Source organism: Mobula hypostoma, chromosome 22, assembly GCF_963921235.1.
Source record: "Mobula hypostoma chromosome 22, sMobHyp1.1, whole genome shotgun sequence".
Lineage (NCBI taxonomy): Eukaryota > Metazoa > Chordata > Chondrichthyes > Myliobatiformes > Myliobatidae > Mobula > Mobula hypostoma.
Window position 1 is genome coordinate 26,784,018 of NC_086118.1, and position 20,275 is coordinate 26,804,292.

At 39.6% G+C, this 20,275-nt stretch overlaps 1 protein-coding gene across 1 annotated transcript in view; it reads right to left on the bottom strand.

Annotated features, from left to right (window-relative positions):
- The window catches only part of cfap52 (cilia and flagella associated protein 52), an 81,103-nt gene that overhangs the window by 39,329 nt on the left and 21,499 nt on the right, over positions 1-20,275 (bottom strand). Inside the window, exons 3-10 of the mRNA XM_063030773.1 lie at positions 19,996-20,132; positions 12,689-12,817; positions 11,800-11,899; positions 8,605-8,721; positions 6,343-6,443; positions 5,256-5,426; positions 3,805-3,953; positions 3,560-3,705 (exon numbers count right to left, since the gene is read on the bottom strand). Of these exons, the coding sequence (XP_062886843.1) occupies positions 3,560-3,705; positions 3,805-3,953; positions 5,256-5,426; positions 6,343-6,443; positions 8,605-8,721; positions 11,800-11,899; positions 12,689-12,817; positions 19,996-20,132 (1,050 nt within the window). The remainder of the gene's footprint in view (positions 1-3,559; positions 3,706-3,804; positions 3,954-5,255; positions 5,427-6,342; positions 6,444-8,604; positions 8,722-11,799; positions 11,900-12,688; positions 12,818-19,995; positions 20,133-20,275) is intronic.

The following is a 20,275-nucleotide window of genomic DNA, read 5'->3' on the forward strand; positions in this document are numbered from 1 at the left end:
AGTAGTGAATAGGTTCTTCTCAGCATATACATAGGAAACAATATTAGTTCATTTTATTATATGCTAGTACTGGGGAAAAGGGCATAATTTCAGATAGTGCAGGTGATGTAATTCTCGGAAGTGTGGTAAAGGTAAAACAGTAAATGTGAAGAGACAGATTTAAATTGGAATGAGATGAAGCAACGTGAAGTGAATGGCAGAATTTTAAACGTGGACAGGAAAGAGAGAGATCTGAATTGGCTCATACACATAAAACTTTGAGGGTGGCAGAACAATGCTGTTTAATTTATTATTGATTCAAGAGACCTAGGTATTGCTGGCAAGATCAGTATACATTACCCATCTGAAATTGTCCCTGAAATGAATAGTTTCCAAGCTCATTTCAGGGGATTATTAAGAGTCAACCATATTGTTGTGTCTGGTCACATACAAGGCAAACAGGGAAAAGAATGGCAAATTTACTTCTCTGAACCAGATGGGTTTTTACAACAATCTCATGATTGCCATGACTGATATTAGCTTTCCAATTTCCAGAGTTATTTCGGTACTTAAACTCATATCCTTGAAGATGTGCGCTGTGATTCAAACTCGTATCTCGAGATCAATCATTGGATACCACTGGATATCAGCCATAGAACTTAATCGCCACAGGATACCGATCTTTATTAAAAGACAAGTATAAAAGCAAAGATGCCAAGCATTTGCAGAGCACTGGTAAGACTTAGCTGAAGCAATGCTTCCAACTTTGGACAAAATATATTTGACAAAATGCGAAAGTCTTTGAAATAGATTTTACACTGATTATTGGGAAAGTCGTGGTTTTTCTCCTTTACGGCACAGAAGATTAGAGAAAGAAGGTTGGAGCAGTTCAAAGTTTTGAAGAACTTTGTACCTAGAAAGAAAAGGATAAACTGTTTCCACTGGCAAGATGCATAGCAACAAGAAAACATAGCTCTTGGACAATTAGTAGGAAGGAACAAAAGAGAAAGAAGCACATATGAGAATAGAATCAAAATTTGGTTCAATATCACTGGTATACAGTATGTCATGAAATTTGTTGTTTTGCAGCATCAGTACATTGCAATTGTTGTTGATGTTCCGTCGTTAAGTTGAGTCCGACTCTTTGTGACCTCACGGACTCCTGCACACCCGGCCTTCATGTTGGAAACTGCCTCTCCAAGATTCCTCAAGGTCATACACATTGAATAATATTATCTATACACTGTCATCCTCTCCTTCTTTCACCTTCTGTTTTACCTAACACAAGAGTTTTCTCCATGGAATCCTATCTTCTCATGATGTGGCCAAAATATTTGAGCATTTGTCTCATAATCAAACCTCCTAGGGAGCGATCTGGCTGTATTCCAAGTATTGACTTGTTGGATCTTCTTGCTGTCCAACAAATTCTTAACAGTTTCCTCCAGCATCCAAGTTCAAAGGTGTCAATTCTTTCGTATTCAGCCTTACTGATAGTCTAGCTGTCACAGCCATACATCACAACTGGAAATATCAGAGACTTGACTATATGGATCTCCGTAGACAATGTTATGTCTATCTAAATTTGCCATTGCTGCATTACCTTGCTAGCATGTGAAACTAGTGAAATTGTTCAGTAATTTGAGCATTCCTTTGCATTTCCCTTCTTGGACCTCTTCATGGGCCGTTAGCTTGTCATGGTGAGGGGACCTGTGTATCTCAGTGATGCTCTGAGCTATACCATGTAGAGCTACTCAAGAGGGACAGGTCATGGCAGAGAGGTCAGACTAAATATGGTCCACTGGAGAAGGAAATGGCAACCCACTCCAGTAACTTGCCAAGAAAACCTTATGGATAAAAGTAACCAGAGATATATGAGAATGACACCAGAAGATGAGCCCCACAGGTCTGAAGGTGCCCAACATACTAATACGGAAGAAAGGAGGACAAGTACATTGCAATACATAACAATAAAAAACTATAAATTAAAATGAGAAATATATTTTTAAAAATTAATAAGTATGCAAAAAGAGTGGGGTAGTGCACATGGATTCATTGTCCACTCAGAAATCTGACGCAGAAGGGAAGAAGCTGCTCCTAAAATGTTGAGTGTGTACCTCCTCCTTGATGGTAGCAATGAGAAGAGGGCATGTCCTGGGTGATGGAGATCCCTAACGATGGATGCCGCCTTTTTGAAGCATCGCTTTTTGAAGATGTCCTTGATGCTGGGGAGGCATCATTTCCAATCCTGTGCAATGCCCCCTCCACACCAGGCACTGATAACTGATGCAACCAGTTCGCATGTTGTCCACTGTACATCTGAAGAAATTTGGGAGTATCTTTGGCAACATATCAATTCTCCTCAAACTCCTAATGAAATATAGCCAATGCCATGCCTTCTTTGCAATTCCATCAGTCTGTTCAGCTCAGGATAGAACTTGGATGTTTACACCCAGGAACTTGAAACTGCTCACCCTTTCCACTGCTGATCCCTCGATGAGGCGTGGTTTGTGTTCCCTCAACATTTGAGCTGTGCCTAGCCACACAGTTACGGGTGTAGAGAGTAGAGCAGTGGGCAAAGGACACATCCTTGAAGTGTGCAGTGTTGATTGTGAGCATGCAGGCGACATTATTTCCAATCCACATTGTGTGGGTCGATGAGGAAGCCAAGCTTTCATTGTGGAGTTCAACAAAAAATTCAAAGAAAAGACTTCAGAGGAATGGGGAAAGAAAAGGGTAAGAGATTACTTAAATAACTCCTTCAATGTATAGAAACGGGCATGATTGACAAGATGTCCTTCTACTTTGCTTCAAAATTCTATGGCTTAGAAATTCTAGTGCACCTAAACCATGGGTTAGAATGACATAGATTTATTGGCACACTAGTAGTCATTGACTAAGGTATCAAGATTCAATTTCCTTTGATGCTGCAAAAAGCTATGGCATTATTATTAAAGTTAGGTGCTAGAGGTTGAAGCAGTTGCAATGGTGAGGGCAGGAGTTTGAAGTGAAGGGGGGCAGGTAGTGGCGATAAGAATTGGGATTTACTACCACTTTTCTTGTAGTGGGTGGTGGATGGGTGAATTGAAATACCCAACATTGTTGTGCAGTGGTCAACAAGAATTTACCTAAGCAATGCTCCATGGGGGACATAGATCGAGACTGGGCAAACTTCTAGAGATTGTGTGCTATGGCAGTGGTGGACAGTAAAGTGAATGCAAGGATTTAAATAGATTTCACCTTGTATTCTGGAACTCCCTGGCTGTTAAAATAAGAACGTTCTCCTGGATTTGCCCAACGATATGCATCCCTGGTCCAAGTTCTAAAATGGTCCAAAAAGAGTGATACCCAAAAAAAGGTCTTGCCATGCAGACATGATACAAGAGCTGTTGGGGTTGGAAGAATGGTTCATGATAGGATGTGGCTCATCAAATACTCCAAAAGATGAAAAGTCTTCCTGAAAAAGGCCATTATTGGGTTTCACCCATTATAAGAAAAAACAATTTTCAATTGCATAAAACTGAAAACTAGCAATACTACGTTAAAAATGCCTGTTCACAAGAAGATTATTCTTTGTACAGACCTGTCCCTCACCACCTCCACTGATCATTTTCTTGCCATCACTAGTGGCAGCAATTGCTGTGACACCTTCATGATGAGCGTTATTGATTGTATACATTAATTTGCCAGTCTCTGGTGTAAAAGCTCGAATCTTCCCATCGTTCCAAGCTAAGGAAATTCCACATTGAAAAATTATGTATTAAATAAGCAGAATGGATTCAAATTTAGAATTAAGTTTATTTGATTTTTCACAAATGTGTTTCTTACCACTGATAATACTCCTCCCATCATGCATAAATTCAATGGAATTGCAGGTCATGTTTGGCACAACAATTCTCAGTAGTTCTTTATTGGTAGGGGTATGCCATATTCTTATTTCTGCCTTGGAACATGTTCCAAATAGGTCTGATGTTCCACTATTTTGAAACAAAAAAAAATGAAGTTGCCATCTTTAAAGACTTGCCTTCAAAATCAGTTGCAAAGGATGGTAATTTTTTTTTTAATGTATGCATCTTTCAGATCTTTTGCAGAAACATGAGCAAAGGGTATTCATTGTCAAATGAATGGTTTGGAAGAAAGACAATTGCAATGAATTAATATGTAATAATAATGATTAAGAAACTGAAAATGTTTTGTAGCCCTATACACTAGATTTCTTCATCTGTCTCCTAACCTATTCTGTCATCAGAATCCAGTCTTTCATGACAACCTGGGCTGATATTCCGTATCGTAATGCAAATATGCAACAGCAGGAGGTAAAAGAATACTGACATCCAGTTTCACTTTTTAAATAACAGAGAACCACTGTTCTGATATTTTGTGTCTTTTTCCATCTCTAATACTTATCTATGTTAATTAAGACCAATTTCCTATTTAAATGAGACTCTATATTTATTATATCTCAACCGGAATCAATAGTTCTTCTGTATTATTGCTTCAGACTTCCTACGTTTTAGTGTGTTTTATTTTTCTAGCATTTGGTTGCCACTGAACTTCTGATGCAACAGCTTGAAGTTTTTTTTGTCCTTGGCAACATAACTGAGATGAATAGACCTTCTAATGAGAGCTGTGAGGGATATTGATTTATCCACCTGAAAATGACTTTGAAGAAGGACTTTCAAAGAGTATGGTTAAGAGGAAACGTATTACAGAGCTTTGCAATACAAGGAAATCTGCTGGTATGGATCAAGGAAGTTTCGCAGTAATGTGACAAATCAGATGTACTCTGAACAGCATTAAAGTGCCTATTGTGCCTTTCCAAAGGCTTTCAGAATTCTGTCATTGTAGAATGTACCTTTATAATCACAACCTTAATTTTCACTTTCATGCATCTCTCACAAGCAGCATTTTTATTATACTTTCAAAGCTACCATTATCTCTGTGAATGTTCTATGAGTTAAGTGACTCAGTCAATTTGACAGCTATTAGCACATTACATCCAGGTGAAATTCAATTCCATTGTTATTTTTTAATTCAACTGGTATCTCTAGAGGAAAATCACACTCTTACACTATGTTTCCGGCATTTCTCAGCTAATCAGAAGCCTGATTCTCTAACTTCGCATTTTTCCCTCTGCCACACAAAGAGATCAAAACTTCAATAATTGTTGATATAATAATCTGTGGTTTCTATATAAAGTGTCTGAATATAAAATATTTTATTAATTCTTTCTGTTAAAATAATATAGATGGATAACAGAGTATGTTTCATGAACGTACCAGGGAAATGTTACGTCAAGGACAGAGTCACAGTGACAAGTTGTGATCAGCTCCTCTTTGAACTCAGTGAAGTTACATCGATATATCTGGGAGGTAAGGGTACCAACAAAGAACTGGTGTCCTTGACCACGTAGACTGATAGAAGTAATCCCACCATCCACCTGGATTTTTCTGTATTTAATAAAAGGGTTGTGAATCTACAATAGTTGACAGGACAGTATAACATATGCTGTGTACAGGTCATCTAACTTTGTTTAGTTTCATTAGCGTGTAAGTCTTTTTTTTCATCAGTAATATTAAAATACACCCATTTTTTAATAAACAGAAATGTATTAGAAATATTTTATTGAAAGGCTAACTGCAAATTTAATTTGCTACATAGTTTAAGCACATCAAAACTGAACAAGCAACACTCACAACACGCTGGAGGAACTCAGCAGGTCGGGCAGCACTTGTGGAAAAGATCGGTCGACGTTTCGGGCCGGAACCCTTTGTAAGGACTGTAGAGGGAAGGGGCAGAGGCCCTATAAAGAAGGTGGGGGGAGGGTGGGAAGGAGAAGGCTGGTAGGTTCCAGGTGAAAAACCAGTAAGGGGAAAGACAAAGGGGTGGGGGAGGGGAGGCAGGGAGGTGATAGGCAGGAAAGGTGAAGAAAGAATAGGGGAAAACACAATGGGTAGTAGAAGGAGGTGGAACCATGAGTGAGGTGATAGGCAGCTGGGGGAGGGAGCAGAGTGACATAGGGATAGGGGAAGGGAGGAGGAGGGAATTACCGGAAGTTGGAGAATTCTGTGTTCATACCAAGGGGCTGGAGACTACCCAGACGGTATATGAGGTGTTGCTCCTCCAACCTGAGTTTAGCCTCATCATGGCAGTAGAGGAGGCCATACATGATGAGGCTAAACTCAGGCTGGAGGATTTTGAACTATTTTAAAAGTGCATATTTTATGTTTCTTAATAAAACACTGTAACATTTAATCACTTTTGAAATTCCTTTTTTAAAACACTATTTATCACTTGTTGTCACAGAAAGTTAAATTGTTATTACAGAAAATTACTAAAGAGCTAATTGAATATATTCCAACATACTTGAGTGTTTTGAAGCCTGGCGTTTTGCATAGAGCTACAATACCATCTCCAGATCCAACAAGAAGATCCCCTGATTTCAGTTCTACTATTGCAGTAACGCCCTTCGGATAACAAAACAGATTAAATATTATAATTTTTAAATTTCACATCAGCAATAATACAATTATAGCTAATACCAACTTTACTGTGTGAAAAATTGTAAGATCAATATTCCTAGAGAAATAATAATTATTCCAGTTATCTAGATAATGCTCTTATTAAGTAAAGATGTTCACTTTTGTCTATTCCCCATATATTTCAGGATTCCTTAATAAACGTACTTCTATCTCCAGCCATTGCCTTTCTCCATCCTGTCTAAACTCACATACTGCTGACATCTTTATCTATGCTGGTGTTAGCTCTAGACCTGACATTTCCAGACAAACATGATTTCCTTTATTCAACCCCCATAATTTGTCATTAAAAACTTTCTTACCTCTTTTTCAACATTTCTTTAAACATTTCCATTATTTGTTCTTATATTTGCATTTGAAACTTGTGCTGCTTTATAGTTGCCAAGAGTTTTGGGATGCTTTGATGCATTAAAGGCTCTACATAAATGTTTAAAGGTGTAGCTATGTGCACCCGTATGGGTCCTAGCTATGCCTGCCTTTTTGTTGGCTTTGTGGAACAACCTATGTTCCATGCCTATTCTGGTATCTGTCCCCCACTTTTCCTTCGCTACATCGATGACTGCATTGGCGCTGCTTCCTGCACGCATGCAGAGCTCGTTGACTTTATTAACTTTGCCTCCAACTTTCACCCTGTCCTCAAGTTTACCTGGTCCATTTCCGACACCTCCCTCCCGTTTTCTAGATCTTTCTGTCTCTGTCTCTGGAGACAGCTTATCCACTGATGCCTACTATAAGCCTACTGACTCTCACAGCTATCTGGACTATTCCTCTTCTCACTCTGTCTCTTGCAAAAACGCCATCCCCTTCTCGCAATTCCTCCGTCTCTGCCGTATCTGCTCTCAGGAGGAGGCTTTTCATTCCAGGACGAGGGAGATGTCTTCCTTTTTTAAAGAAAGGGGCTTCCCTTCCTCCACTATCAACTCTGCTCTTAAACGCATCTCCCCCATTTCACGTACATCTGTTCTCACTCCATCCTCCCGCCACCCCACTAGGAATAGGGTTCCCCTGGTCCTCACCTACCACCCCACCAGCCTCTGGGTCCAACATATTATTCTCCGTAACTTCCGCCATCTACAACGGGATCCCACCACTAAGCACATCTTTCCCTCCCCTCCTCTCTCTGCATTCCGCAGGGATCGCTCCCTATGCTACTCCCTTGTCCATTCGTCCCCCCCATCCCTCCCCACTGATCTCCCTCCTGGCACTTATCCATGTAAGCGGAACAAGTGCTACACATGCCTCCCTTACCACCATTCAGGGCCCCAAACAGTCCTTCCAGGTGAGGCGACACTTCACCTGTGAGTCGGCTGGGGTGATATACTGCGTCCAGTGCTCCCGAGGTGGCCTTTTATATATTGGCGAGACCCGACGCAGACTGGGAGACCGCTTTGCTGAACACCTACGCTCTAACCGCCAGAGAAAGCAGGATCTCCCAGTGGCCACACATTTTAATTCCACATCCCATTCCCATTCTGACATGTCTATCCACGGCCTCCTCTACTGTAAAGATGAAGCCACTCTCAGGTTGGAGGAACAACACCTTATATTCCGTCTGGGTAGCCTCCAACCTGATGGCATGAACATCGACTTCTCTAACTTCCGCTAATGCCCCACCTCCCCCTTGTACCCCATCTGTTACTTATTTTTATACACACATTCTTTCTCTCACTCTCCTTTTTCTCCCTGTGTCCCTCTGAATATACCCCTTGCCCATCCTCTGGGTCCCCCCAACCCCCTCCTTGTCTTTCTTCCCGGACCTCCTGTCCCATGATCCTCTTGTATCCCTTTTGCCTATCACCTGTCCAGCTCTTGGCTCCATCCCTCCCCCTCCTGTCTTCTCCTATCATTTTGGATCTCTCCCTCCCCCTCCAACTTTCAAATCCCTTACTCACTCTTCCTTCAGTTAGTCCTGACGAAGGGTCTTGGCCTGAAACGTCGACTGCACCTCTTCCTAGAGATGCTGCCTGGCCTGCTGCGTTCACCAGCAACTTTTATGTGTGTTGCTTGAATTTCCAGCATCCAGCAGAATTCCTGTTGTCTACATAAATCAATGTCTTTTGTTATAAAAATACTAATTATTCCAACTTACCAAACTGAATTTATTCTTAATAGGCCCATAATTGTTAAGGAGGCCAGTTTTCATGCTGACCATCAAAATATCACCAGTAGTAGTTCCACAATAGAAGAAACTATCATCCTTTGTCACCTATTAGTGGGCAAGTGAATAAATCAGGTCAGTTAGCCTTCCTTTCCAAATGTCACACTTAATTAAAAGCAGAAAAAAAAAACATACCTTCAGCTAAATAATTACATAAGCTTTATTTTTACAGGAAAAAACATTTAGATGTATTTTGCCTCCAGTCTAATGTAACATTTGACAGCTCTGTACTTAAAAATGATAACATAGAAATGTGACTGAAGCAAAACTTTCTTCAATAGTATGACCCCTTACTTTAGGAAATGAAATAAGCTGCTCAGGTCCTTGAGCCTGCTTTGTTGAATAATCATTAGCCAAGTAAGTAGCTTAAGTGAGAGTGAACACTTAAGAAATTTATAAAAAACAGAATCAATTAAGATTGATTTATCTTGCTTTCATTTTATTCAATGCCTCAGACTGGTGCCTTTGTCCTGTTAAGAATGTGGCTGAATCCAATCTGAACTTCCATTGTTTTGGTTGAATCACATAAAATGATTATAATTTCTAATTAAAATGAGCAAAGCTAAATAGTATACAAATACAGCTATACCATCCAAAATCTTATAGTGCAGTAAAATCTCAATTTTGCTTCCCAGTGCCATAACAATATGCACTTAGATATTTCTTAACACCTGAGGATAACACTGGATACTTTTCACGCAATCCAGTGGCAGATTCCACTGGGTCTCCAGTTCAAGGGATGAATGGGACGGAAGGCAGATTTGAAAGATTAACCCCCTCTGGATGTGCAGCTAAGGAAGGCTGGTGGCAGAGCAGTTGAAGAAGATACTTAATAGGCTTTCAAGATGACAGATACTGAAAGTAAAGTCCATATCTGATGGAGTCATGCCTGGCCTGCAGCAGGAAAATGTACTGTTTAAATTTTTGTTAATAAATCTACACTATTATAGAACAACATAATAAAAACATCAATATCAACCAAATATCTCAGACAAAATAAGAACATTCTAGAAACACTGAAGCACAAACAATGTTTCTCTCTGCCTGATTCTAGCTTTTCTTTTCATGTTCCAGATTTCCAGCATCTTCATATTTTGACTTCATACAAAATATTTGACTTTCTCCGATATTAGACAAAGTAAAAGAAAAGAGTAATATAATGGATAAATAAACTCAAAGAGGAAAAGCAGTATTCCTAGTATAAGACATACAATTTACTGTAGAGTGAGTCAACAATTCCTAATCGCAACAGGAGTTAAGGTTATAACATGGTAACATCCAACATTTAACCATGCTCACAGTTCCCAGTTCCAGACATATACATCTTTCCTGACCCTTGCGATAATCAATGGGTTTAAAACAGCTATCAAAGAACAGAGTTTGGACATTGTCATATACAAAGTTGGCTAGTAGTGCCTGAAGTTCTCTGAGACTGTTAAGAAAATGTAAACAAGGAGATTAATAATAACTTAATGGAAGGAGTGAACCTCAAGGATTAATTAAGCATAGGATGATCTCGCCTGGCATGAGTTAAGGGACAAAAATGCAACACAACATTTTCTTAGTTACATTCAGTAGAAACTATACATTGGATGAAATAAGAAAAACTGGGCCCACTGCAAGGAATCTGTTATGCCAGCCATGTCTCAAAGATGGTAATAATAAATAAACAGAACTCTAGGCTAAAAGAGCAAAATACCTAAGTGAAGCCATTTGGTCATCAGATCCATGTGGGAAACAAGATCCTTAAACAGTACATAGAAATAAATTCCATGGATTCCCCTGAACTTGACAGGCAGTGGAAAATTTGAGGCAATACTATAGCAACCAATATTTTGCTTGTATCAGGACAAAGATGAACAAAGTGGGTTACACCTGGAAAAGAACATTTGATGTGGTATCTCCTTATAGAAGGCAGAAGAGGGAAATAGGTTTTAGAAATAGGTTTTAGAAACAGGTTTATCTTACAGAATTCTAGAAGAGCAGAAGAACCTGGGACCAACACTCAGAAAAGAGGAGCCCCAAGTCTGGATTTGAGCAATTTGAGCGTCACAATTCTAAGACCTTGTATCTTGATGGGTTTTGTACAGTGTGGATTATGAGATCTTGTACCTTGCAGTTAGAGTTTGAATAAAGTTAGTAAGTAAACCTTTCATCAGTACTCAACGCAGTGTCTCTAATACAAGTGTGACTGACACAATAGTACCTGGTCTGGAACTACACCCAACTATATTCTTGCTGGGGATCTACAAGGTTAGCTAGAGTTGTGTGACCAGAGTTGTCATTGAAATGCAGGTAGGTACGAAGGTCGGAGGAGCGAGGTGTTGACATGAATCATTATGAAGCTGGAGCTAGAGGTCACTGTAATTAAATGTGTTCATGGAACTCGGAATCAAGGAGCCAAGGGTCAAATGCCCGAGGTACTTAGTTGCATATCCAAAGCTATAAACCTAGATTTCTAGCTGCAGAAAGTACTTTCAGTTTATTCTTATCTTTTTCTTGCCACTTATATTTCATATTCTACCTTCCCTTTTTTTTTATCAGTTTCTTTATCTTCCTTTACCAAGTTCTATACTGCTCCCAGTGCTTCCAAGTCCACTGATATTTTTGGCCATTTGATTTAGTGCTTCCCTAATTTTTTTTCTGTCAGCTACAGATGGGCCACTTCTCCTGAGGATTTTGTAACACAGAGGAACAAGTCTTTTTTATATAAATCAGGTATTATTTCTTTAATTGCTCACCATTACTTGTGTACCATCATGATAATTTGTAATAGACCCTTAATCAAGCACAGCCAATTTGGCCCTCAAATATACAGTTTTCTTTGTCTGGATTTAAGAACTTAGTCTTGCATTGAAATAAATCAATTTCAAACTCAAGGTAAAATTCTGTTCTAATAAGGTCACATGGGAAAATTATCAGATGTGTAAATTTCCCAATTGGTAGGATAGACACATCTGATTCATCCATTAAAAGGAACTGGATTTTCTGGAATTTCTAGCATTCTTCTGTTTCAAACAATGCATTAATGCAAACAATACAAGATGCAAAATAGTACTCATTCATGATAATATTTGATTTATAGCTGTACTTTTAACAAATTGGACTTTATAAACTACAGCTCACTTCAACACAGTTGATCATTCTTTTCAACACTCCAGTCTGACACTCAGTGGGACGAATCTTTCTGTTGGGTAAATCCAGCAGCCAGAGACGAAGTGTACCACTACAAAAATAAAGCAAGTTTGGAGAATTCCATTATTTTTGTGATTTTGCAGCTGTATGGCAATAAATTAGAAGAGAATTCCCTGTAACATTTCAATATAATTACAGCCAAAGAATGGATCTAAATTTTCAGCTTAATCTATGGAAATGCACATTGATCGTGATTTGTTTCAAAAGACAATTATAGATAAACTTCCTCTATTATTTTCTCCCAAGCAAGATTTACTGAAACCCTACTCAGCTAATAAACATAATTCAAACAAATGGCAAAAAAATCTAATTTGAGTTTTCTACATTGCTTCCCATTTGAAATAGGTATAAATTTATACTAAAGGCTATCTGTATCTAGTATCAGCATTATAAGTGATTTCTAAATATCCTTTATTTAACATTTTTAGCAATGTTACATTACTGTGAATGGTACTGGATTTTTTAACCCTTGTTATATTTTTATATTACATTAAACACAGGATAGTTTCCACAGCTGGATTTTCTTAAATGGAATGTGCTGAATGTATTAAGTATTGACGTATACTAGCACATCAATACTTAATTTTCATAACATTAAAGATCGAGAGCATCTTATAATAGTGTGTGTTTTATGAGTTCCCAGATTGTCTGCAATGATTCTGCTTGCTTTAAACCACTGTTTTGGTTACAGCATATATTAAAAGAAATTCTCAATGAAGCTCAGTATAAGTTGCCAACAGGAAAACTAACAAAGAAATTTTCAGTATATTTCCAAATAAACTCAGCACAAAGCATACTTAGGAAGTCTTTTCCAACTTACGTTCCTGCTGTAATGAAGACATCATCCATGTGGCTGGCAAATTTTACAGCTAGTGCATTTCCTGCAGTGGGGACAGTAGCAGGATGGCCACAGATAGATGTTTTTGTTTCAACATTCCAAATAACAACACTGTAAAATGACAAAGCAAAACTTAATTTGTTTCATTGTTTCAGTCATCAAGTCCAGCAGAGACAGAAACTATAGTACCTCAAGCATTTGAATAGTTTAAAAAAAATTAGATTTCTCAAAAAAGATTTCTCAAACCTTACTTTGAATTTTGTTACAACAACACAGATTTAATTCCATTTGTTATATTACAGGGCAGTATAATAACACGGAAATTAATATTCTGACAGAAATGTCCATCAAAGCCAGCATGGGAATTGGTAACCCTTTCACTTCACCCAAATGCCATTAAAATTACCTTCATTTTATTACTTATTGCCAATCAAAAATTGACCCATTGCCGTCTACTCACTGCTTCCTGTTACACAGAACATAGAATATAGAATAGTACAGCACAGTACAGGCCCTTCGGCCCACAATGTTGTGCCGACCCTCAAACCCTGCCTCCCATATAACCCCCCAACTTAAGTTCCTCCATATACCTGTCTAGTAGTCTCTTAAACTTCACTAGTGTATCTGCCTCCACCACTGACTCAGGCAGTGCATTCCATGCACCAACCACTCTCTGAGTAAAAAAAACCTTCCTCTAATATCCCCCTTGAACTTCCCACCCCTTACCTTAAAGCCATGTCCTCATGTATTGAGCAGTGGTGCCCTGGGGAAGAGGCGCTGGCTATCCACTCTATCTATTCCTCTTATTATCTTGTACACCTCTATCATGTCTCCTCTCATCCTCCTTCTCTCCAAAGAGTAAAGCCCTAGCTCCCTTAATCTCAGATCATAATGCATACTCTCTAAACCAGGCAGCATCCTGGTAAATCTCCTCTGTACCCTTTCCACATCCTTCCTATAGTGAGGCGACCAGAACTGGACACAGTACTCCAAGTGTGGCCTAACCAGAGTTTTATAGAGCTGCATCATTACATCGCGACTCTTAAACTCTAGCCCTCAACTTATGAAAGCTAGGTTTGCTAGCATGGTTCGGGAGGGGTTAAACTAATTTGCGAGGGGGATGGGACCCAGAGCGATAGAGCAGTGAAAGAAGCGCATGGAGTAAAGCCAGATCTAACATACAGAGAGGCTTTCAGGAAAGAGAAGCAGAATAAACGGTGTAAAGACAGTAAGGTAGAAGGGCTGAAATGTGTGTACCTCAATGCAAGAAGCATCAGGAACAAAGGTGATGAACTGAGAGCTTGGATACATACATGGAATTATGATGTAGTGGCCATTGCAGAGACTTGGCTGGCACCAGGGCAGGAATGGATTCTCAATATTCCTGGATTTCAGTGCTTTAAAAGGGATAGAGAAGGTGGAAAAAGGGGAGGAGGGGTGGCATTATTGGTCAGGGATACTATTACAGCTACAGAAAGGGTGGGTAATGTAGCAGGATCCTCTTTTGAGTCAATATGGGTGGAAGTCAGGAACAGGAAGGGAGCAGTTACTCTACTGGGGGTATTCTATAGGCCCCCTGGTAGCAGCAGAGATACAGAGGAGCAGATTGGGAGGCAGATTTTGGAAAGGTGCAAAAATAACAGGGTTGTTATCATGAGTGACTTTAAATTCCCTAATATTGATTGGCACCTGATTAGTTCCAAGGGTTTAGATGGGGCAGAGTTAGTTAAGTGTGTCCAGGATGGATTCCTGTCACAGTATGTGGACAGCCGACCGGGGGAATGCCAGACTAGATCTAGTACTAGGTAATGAACGGGGACAGGTCACAGATCTCTCAGTGGGTGAGTATCTGGGGGACAGTGACCACCGCTCCCTGGCATTTATAATTATCATGGAAAAGGATAGAACCAAAGAGGACAGGAAAATTTTTAATTGGGGGAAGGCAAATTATGAGGCTATAAGGCTAGAACTTGCAGGTGTGAATTGGGATGATGTTTTTGCAGGGAAATGTACTATGGACATGTGGTCAATGTTTAGAAATCTCTTGCAGGATGTAAGGGAGAAATTTGTCCCGGTGTGGAAGATAAAGAATGGTAGGGTGAAGGAACCATGGGTGACAAGTCAGGTGGAAAATCTAGTCAGGTGGAAGAAGGCAGCATACATGAGGTTTAGGAAGCAAGGATCAGATGAGTCTATTGAGGAATATAGGGAAGCAAGAAAGGAGCTTAAGAAGGGGTTGAGAAGAGCAAGAAGGGGGCATGAGAAGGCCTTGGCAAGTAGGGTAAAGGAAAACCCCAAGGCATTCTTCAATTATGTGAAGAAAAAAAGGATGACAGGAGTGAAGGTAGGATCGATTAGAGATAAAGGTGGGAAGATGTGCCTGGAGGCTGTGGAAGTGAGCGAGGTCCTCAATAAATACTTCTCTTCGGTATTCACCAATGAGAGGGAACTTGATGATGGTGAGGACAATATGAGTGAGGTTGATGTTCTGGAGCATGTTGATATGAAGGGAGAGGAGGTGTTGGAGTTGTTAAAATACATTAGGACAGATAAGTCCCCGGGGCCTGACGGAATATTCTCCAGGCTGCTCCACGAGGCGAGAGAAGAGATTGCTGAGCCGCTGACTAGGATCTTTATGTCCTCGTTGTCCACGGGAATGGTACCGGAGGATTGGAGGGAGGTGAATGTTGTTCCCTTGTTCAAAAAAGGTATTAGGGATAGTCCGGGTAATTATAGACCAGTGAGCCTTACGTCTGTGGTGGGAAAACTGTTGGAAAAGATTCTTAGAGATAGGATCTCTGGGCATTTAGAGAATCATGGTTTGATCAGGGACAGTCAGCATGGCTTTGTGAAGGGCAGATCGTGTCTAACAAGCCTGATAGAGTTCTTTGAGGAGGTGACCAGGCATATAGATGAGGGTAGTGTAGTGGATGTGATCTATATGGATTTTAGTAAGGCATTTGACAAGGTTCCACACGGTAGGCTTATTCGGAAAGTTAGAAGGCATGGGATCCAGGGAAGTTTGGCCAGGTGGATTCAGAATTGGCTTGCCTGCAGAAGGCAGAGGGTGGTGGTGGAGGGAGTACATTCAGATTGGAAGATTGTGACTAGTGGTGTCCCACAACGATCTGTTCTGGGACCTCTACTTTTCGTGATTTTTATTAACAACCTGGATGTGGGGGTAGAAGGGTGGGTTGGCAAGTTTGCAGACGACACAAAGGTTGGTGGTGTTGTAGATATTGTACAGGATTATCAAAGATTGCAGAGAGACATGCAGAATAGGATAGGATGCAGAAGTGGGCTGAGAAGTGGCAGATGGAGTTTAACCCGGAGAAGTGTGAGGTGGTACACTTTGGAAGGACAAACTCCAAGGCAGAGTACAAAGTAAATGGCAGGATACTTGGTAGTGTGGAGGAGCAGAGGGATCTCGGGGTACATGTCCACTGTTCCCTGAAAGTTGCCTCACAGGTGGATAGGGTAGTTAAGAAAGCTTATGGGGTGTTAGCTTTCATAAGTCGAGGGATAGAGTTTAAGAGTCGCGATGTAATGATGTAGCTCTATAAAACTCTGGTTAGGCCACACTTGGAGTACTGTGTCCAGTTCTGGTCACCTCACTATAGGAAGGATGTGGAAGCATTGGAAAGGGTACAGAGGAGATTTACCAGGATGCTGCCTGGTTTAGAAAGTATGCGTTATGATCAGAGATTAAGGGAGTTAGGGCTTTACTCTTTGGAGAGAAGGAGGATGAGAGGAGACATGATAGAAGTGTACAAGATAATAAGAGGAATAGATAGAGTGGATAGCCAGTGCCTCTTCCCCAGGGCACCACTGCTCAATATAAGAGGACATGGCTTTAAGGTAAGGGGTGGGAAATTCAAGGGGGATATTAGAGGAAGGTTTTTACTCAGAGAGTGGTTGGTGCGTGGAATGCACTGCCTGAGTCAGTGGTGGAGGCAGATACACTAGTGAAGTTTAAGAGACTACTAGACAGGTATATGGAGGAATCTAAGGTGGGGGCTTATATGGGAGGCAGAGTTTGAGGGTCGGCACAACATTGTGGGCCGAAGGGCCTGTACTGTGCTGTACTATTCTACGTTCTATGTTCTAACACCCCATAAGCTTTCTTAACTACCCTATCCACCTGTGAGGCAACTTTCAGGGATCTGAGGACATGTACCCCGAGATCCCTCTGCTCCTCCACACTACCAAGTATCCTGCCATTTGCTTTGTACTCTGCCTTGGATTTTGTCCTTCCAAAGTGTACCACCTCACACTTTTCCGGGTTGAACTCCATCTGCCACTTCTCAGCCCACTTCTGCATCCTATCAATGTCTCTCTGCAATCTTCGACAATCCTCTACACTATCTACATCACCACCAACGTTTGTGTTGTCTGCAAACTTGCCAACCCACCCTTCTACCCCCACATCCAGGTCGTTAATAAAAATCACGAAAAGTAGAGGTCCCAGAACAGATCCTTGTGGGACACCACTAGTCACAATCCTCCAATCTGAATGTACTCCCTCCACTATGACCCTCTGCCTTCTGCAGGCAAGCCAATTCTGAATCCACCTGGCCAAACTTCCCTGGATCCCATGCCTTCTGACTTTCTGAATAAGCCTACCGTGTGGAACCCTGTCAAATGCCTTACTAAAATCCATATAGATCACATCCACTGCACTACCCTCATCTATATGCCTGGTCACCTCCTCAAAAAACTCTATCAGGCTTGTTAGACATGATCTGCCCTTCACATTCTTCTATCCACATCAATACGTTATCTCCTGCACCATGTTATTGTTTTATTTTTTTCACAGTAACTTTTAATATATCAGCTGAGTAAGTGCCATTTAAAAATTTTGGTAAAACTCCAGTAAATTGATCAGGGTGATTTCCCTTTTACAAAACCAAGTTGAGATTGCCTGACTGCCGTATTTTTTTTCCTAAGTTGTCTGTCATAATGCCTTTAATAACTCTTTCTAACATTTCCCCTATGATAGATATTAAACTAACTGGTCTGTAGTTTCCCACTTCCTGTCTCCCTCCCTTTTCAAATAAAGTAGTAACATACAATATTTTCTGTGGATGGAAAATTCCCCAAATCTAGGGAATTTTGTGAAACTAAAACCAAAGAATCTATTATGTCACCAACCACAGCTTTTAGGACCCTTGGATGAAGTCCAGTATAATCTACAGCTTTGCCTACCTGCAATTTGTTCTGTACCAGTTCCTGCCTATAATTTTCCCAAATTCATCCCTCTCTTCCAAATCCTGATTTCATGTTGTTTCTGTGGTTACTTTTGTCCCCTATTGTGCAGACTGATGCAAAAATAGTTTTTTCAATTTATCTGTCACAGTTTTGTCTTTCATTACTAATTGCTCACGTGTATTTTCTATATGATTGATGCTTATTTTGGTAATCCTATTTAAAATATCTATATAATTTATTAATGTCCATTTTTATATTTTCCTTCTTTATTGCCCTACGTCACATTCTGCCAATTTTTTAAATTTTCTGTCCAATCTTATCTTCTGCCACTTTCCAATGTAATTATGCATTTCCTTTAAACTTTATATTGTGCTTAATATTTTTCTCAACTGAAGGATCTCTTAACCTAATTTGTCAGTTCACTCTTGGTAGTGTGGCTTTCATGTCCTCATAATTGCCTATATTTAAGTTTAAATAGTGATTCACCATACCATCTTTATGTCAAATAGCATAGATTGCATTAGCATTTACACTTCCAATTTACTGATCTGACTGAATAAATTAACCTTTTCTTGCCATTTACCAAAGAGCACAGTGTGGTCATGAACGGCTAGCTATTAGTAATTAGTTGATAAGTCACAGTTAAAAATACTGGAATACTGTCAAATGAATGAATCAGTCATTAAACAGAGTTCTGGAGAAAGGTCACTGACTAGAAGCATTAGCTACATGTCTTCCTCCACAGATGCTGTTTAAACCATTGAGCAGTTCCAGTTTCCTTCAAGTGGGCATAATTAATTAACAACATAGATAAAATGAGTACAGGGACTGTTCCAATATATCAGACCTTTAAAACATTAAATGTGAGTTATACAAAGCCATGATGACTTTAGATAGGATAAGCAGAGTAAAGATTAGCAGAAGATTGCATGATTGATTACTTGGCAGTCCACAATAGTAGTTGAAGAGGAATAAATATAAGGCAAATCAGAGAGTAGCAATGATATGAGAACTCATGGACTGAAAGGGCGATAGAAGCTGGTCAATCATGGCTTTCACAAAAGAACTGAAGAAGTATGCAAAGGAAAGGAACTTGCAGAGCCACCCACAGGGAACTGATTGGATTGCACTACACTACATGGAACTGATATGGACTCAATTCACTGAACGACCCATTTCTGTTTCACAATAAATGTATGATTCTGTGAAAGTACCATAGATGCTTGAACTAAAACCAGAACGCTGCACAAAACAAATATTCAGCAGATTAGCTAGCAACTTGCAGATCAATAACATTCATCATACCCATCAAAATAGTAGCTCTTCAATGAATATAAATTTGTTCTAAATCAGTGTTTAAAATTATTACAATATAGTGTGATTAATTGGTGACTAAACATTTTAACAACTGAATTAAGAAAAGCTTGCATTTGGATGACAATTTTCATTACCTTGGCACATGTCAAATCTTTGTAGCTCTCAAAATATTTTGAAGTGCAGTTAGTGTTGTAATAGAGGATGCTGGGCAAAAGTAAGCTCCCAAAAACACCAAAGTGGTAATGACAAGATGATAAACTTGAGAAAATCTGCAGATGTTGGAAATCCAAAGCAACACACACAAAATGCTGGAGGAACTCAGTAGGCAACATCTATGGGAAAGAGTAAACAGGAGTCCTGATGAAGGGTGTCTGTCTGAAACTTCCACTGTTTACTCTTTTCCATAGATGCTGCCTGGCCTGATGAGTTCCAATGACAAGATAATCATGTTGATGGAATAAATATGGGTAAAGACCCTGGGGAATTTGGATCAGTCTTCTATTTTCACTTGTGATTGCCCAACAGATAATTCAGTAAATAATTACTATTGATAAATTAATAATATTAAAAGTGTATTATATTGGTAAATTCCCATTTTCATTCCATATATTTTATGTTAGTCTAGAATAAATGAATTATCCCTACCTTTTAAATTTATTCACAAACTTATATTAAAAATAACAATGACATTTTGTTACATCTGCAGCTTTTCTACAGTACTGTCTATTAAAGGATATATGTAGATTGGCAATTCTCATAATTACCTGCCATCATCTTGACCTCCAACAGATACCAAATAGAGATCATTTGGGGAAAATGCTAATGCTTCAACTTTGGCTTGGTGAAGAGTCATAGTTGCATGAACTGCTTTTTTAAAATAATCGTAGATAAGGATATCAGCCTGGAAAGAAAAGGAATGCCTGGCTTTCAGTCTAGGATATATTAACTAACTGCCATGTTAAAACTTTATATGGGGCATATTCTACATTTCCCCCTTTAAGTGTCTTTTAAATGATAAGAAAATCTATACTTGAGAGTATTGCC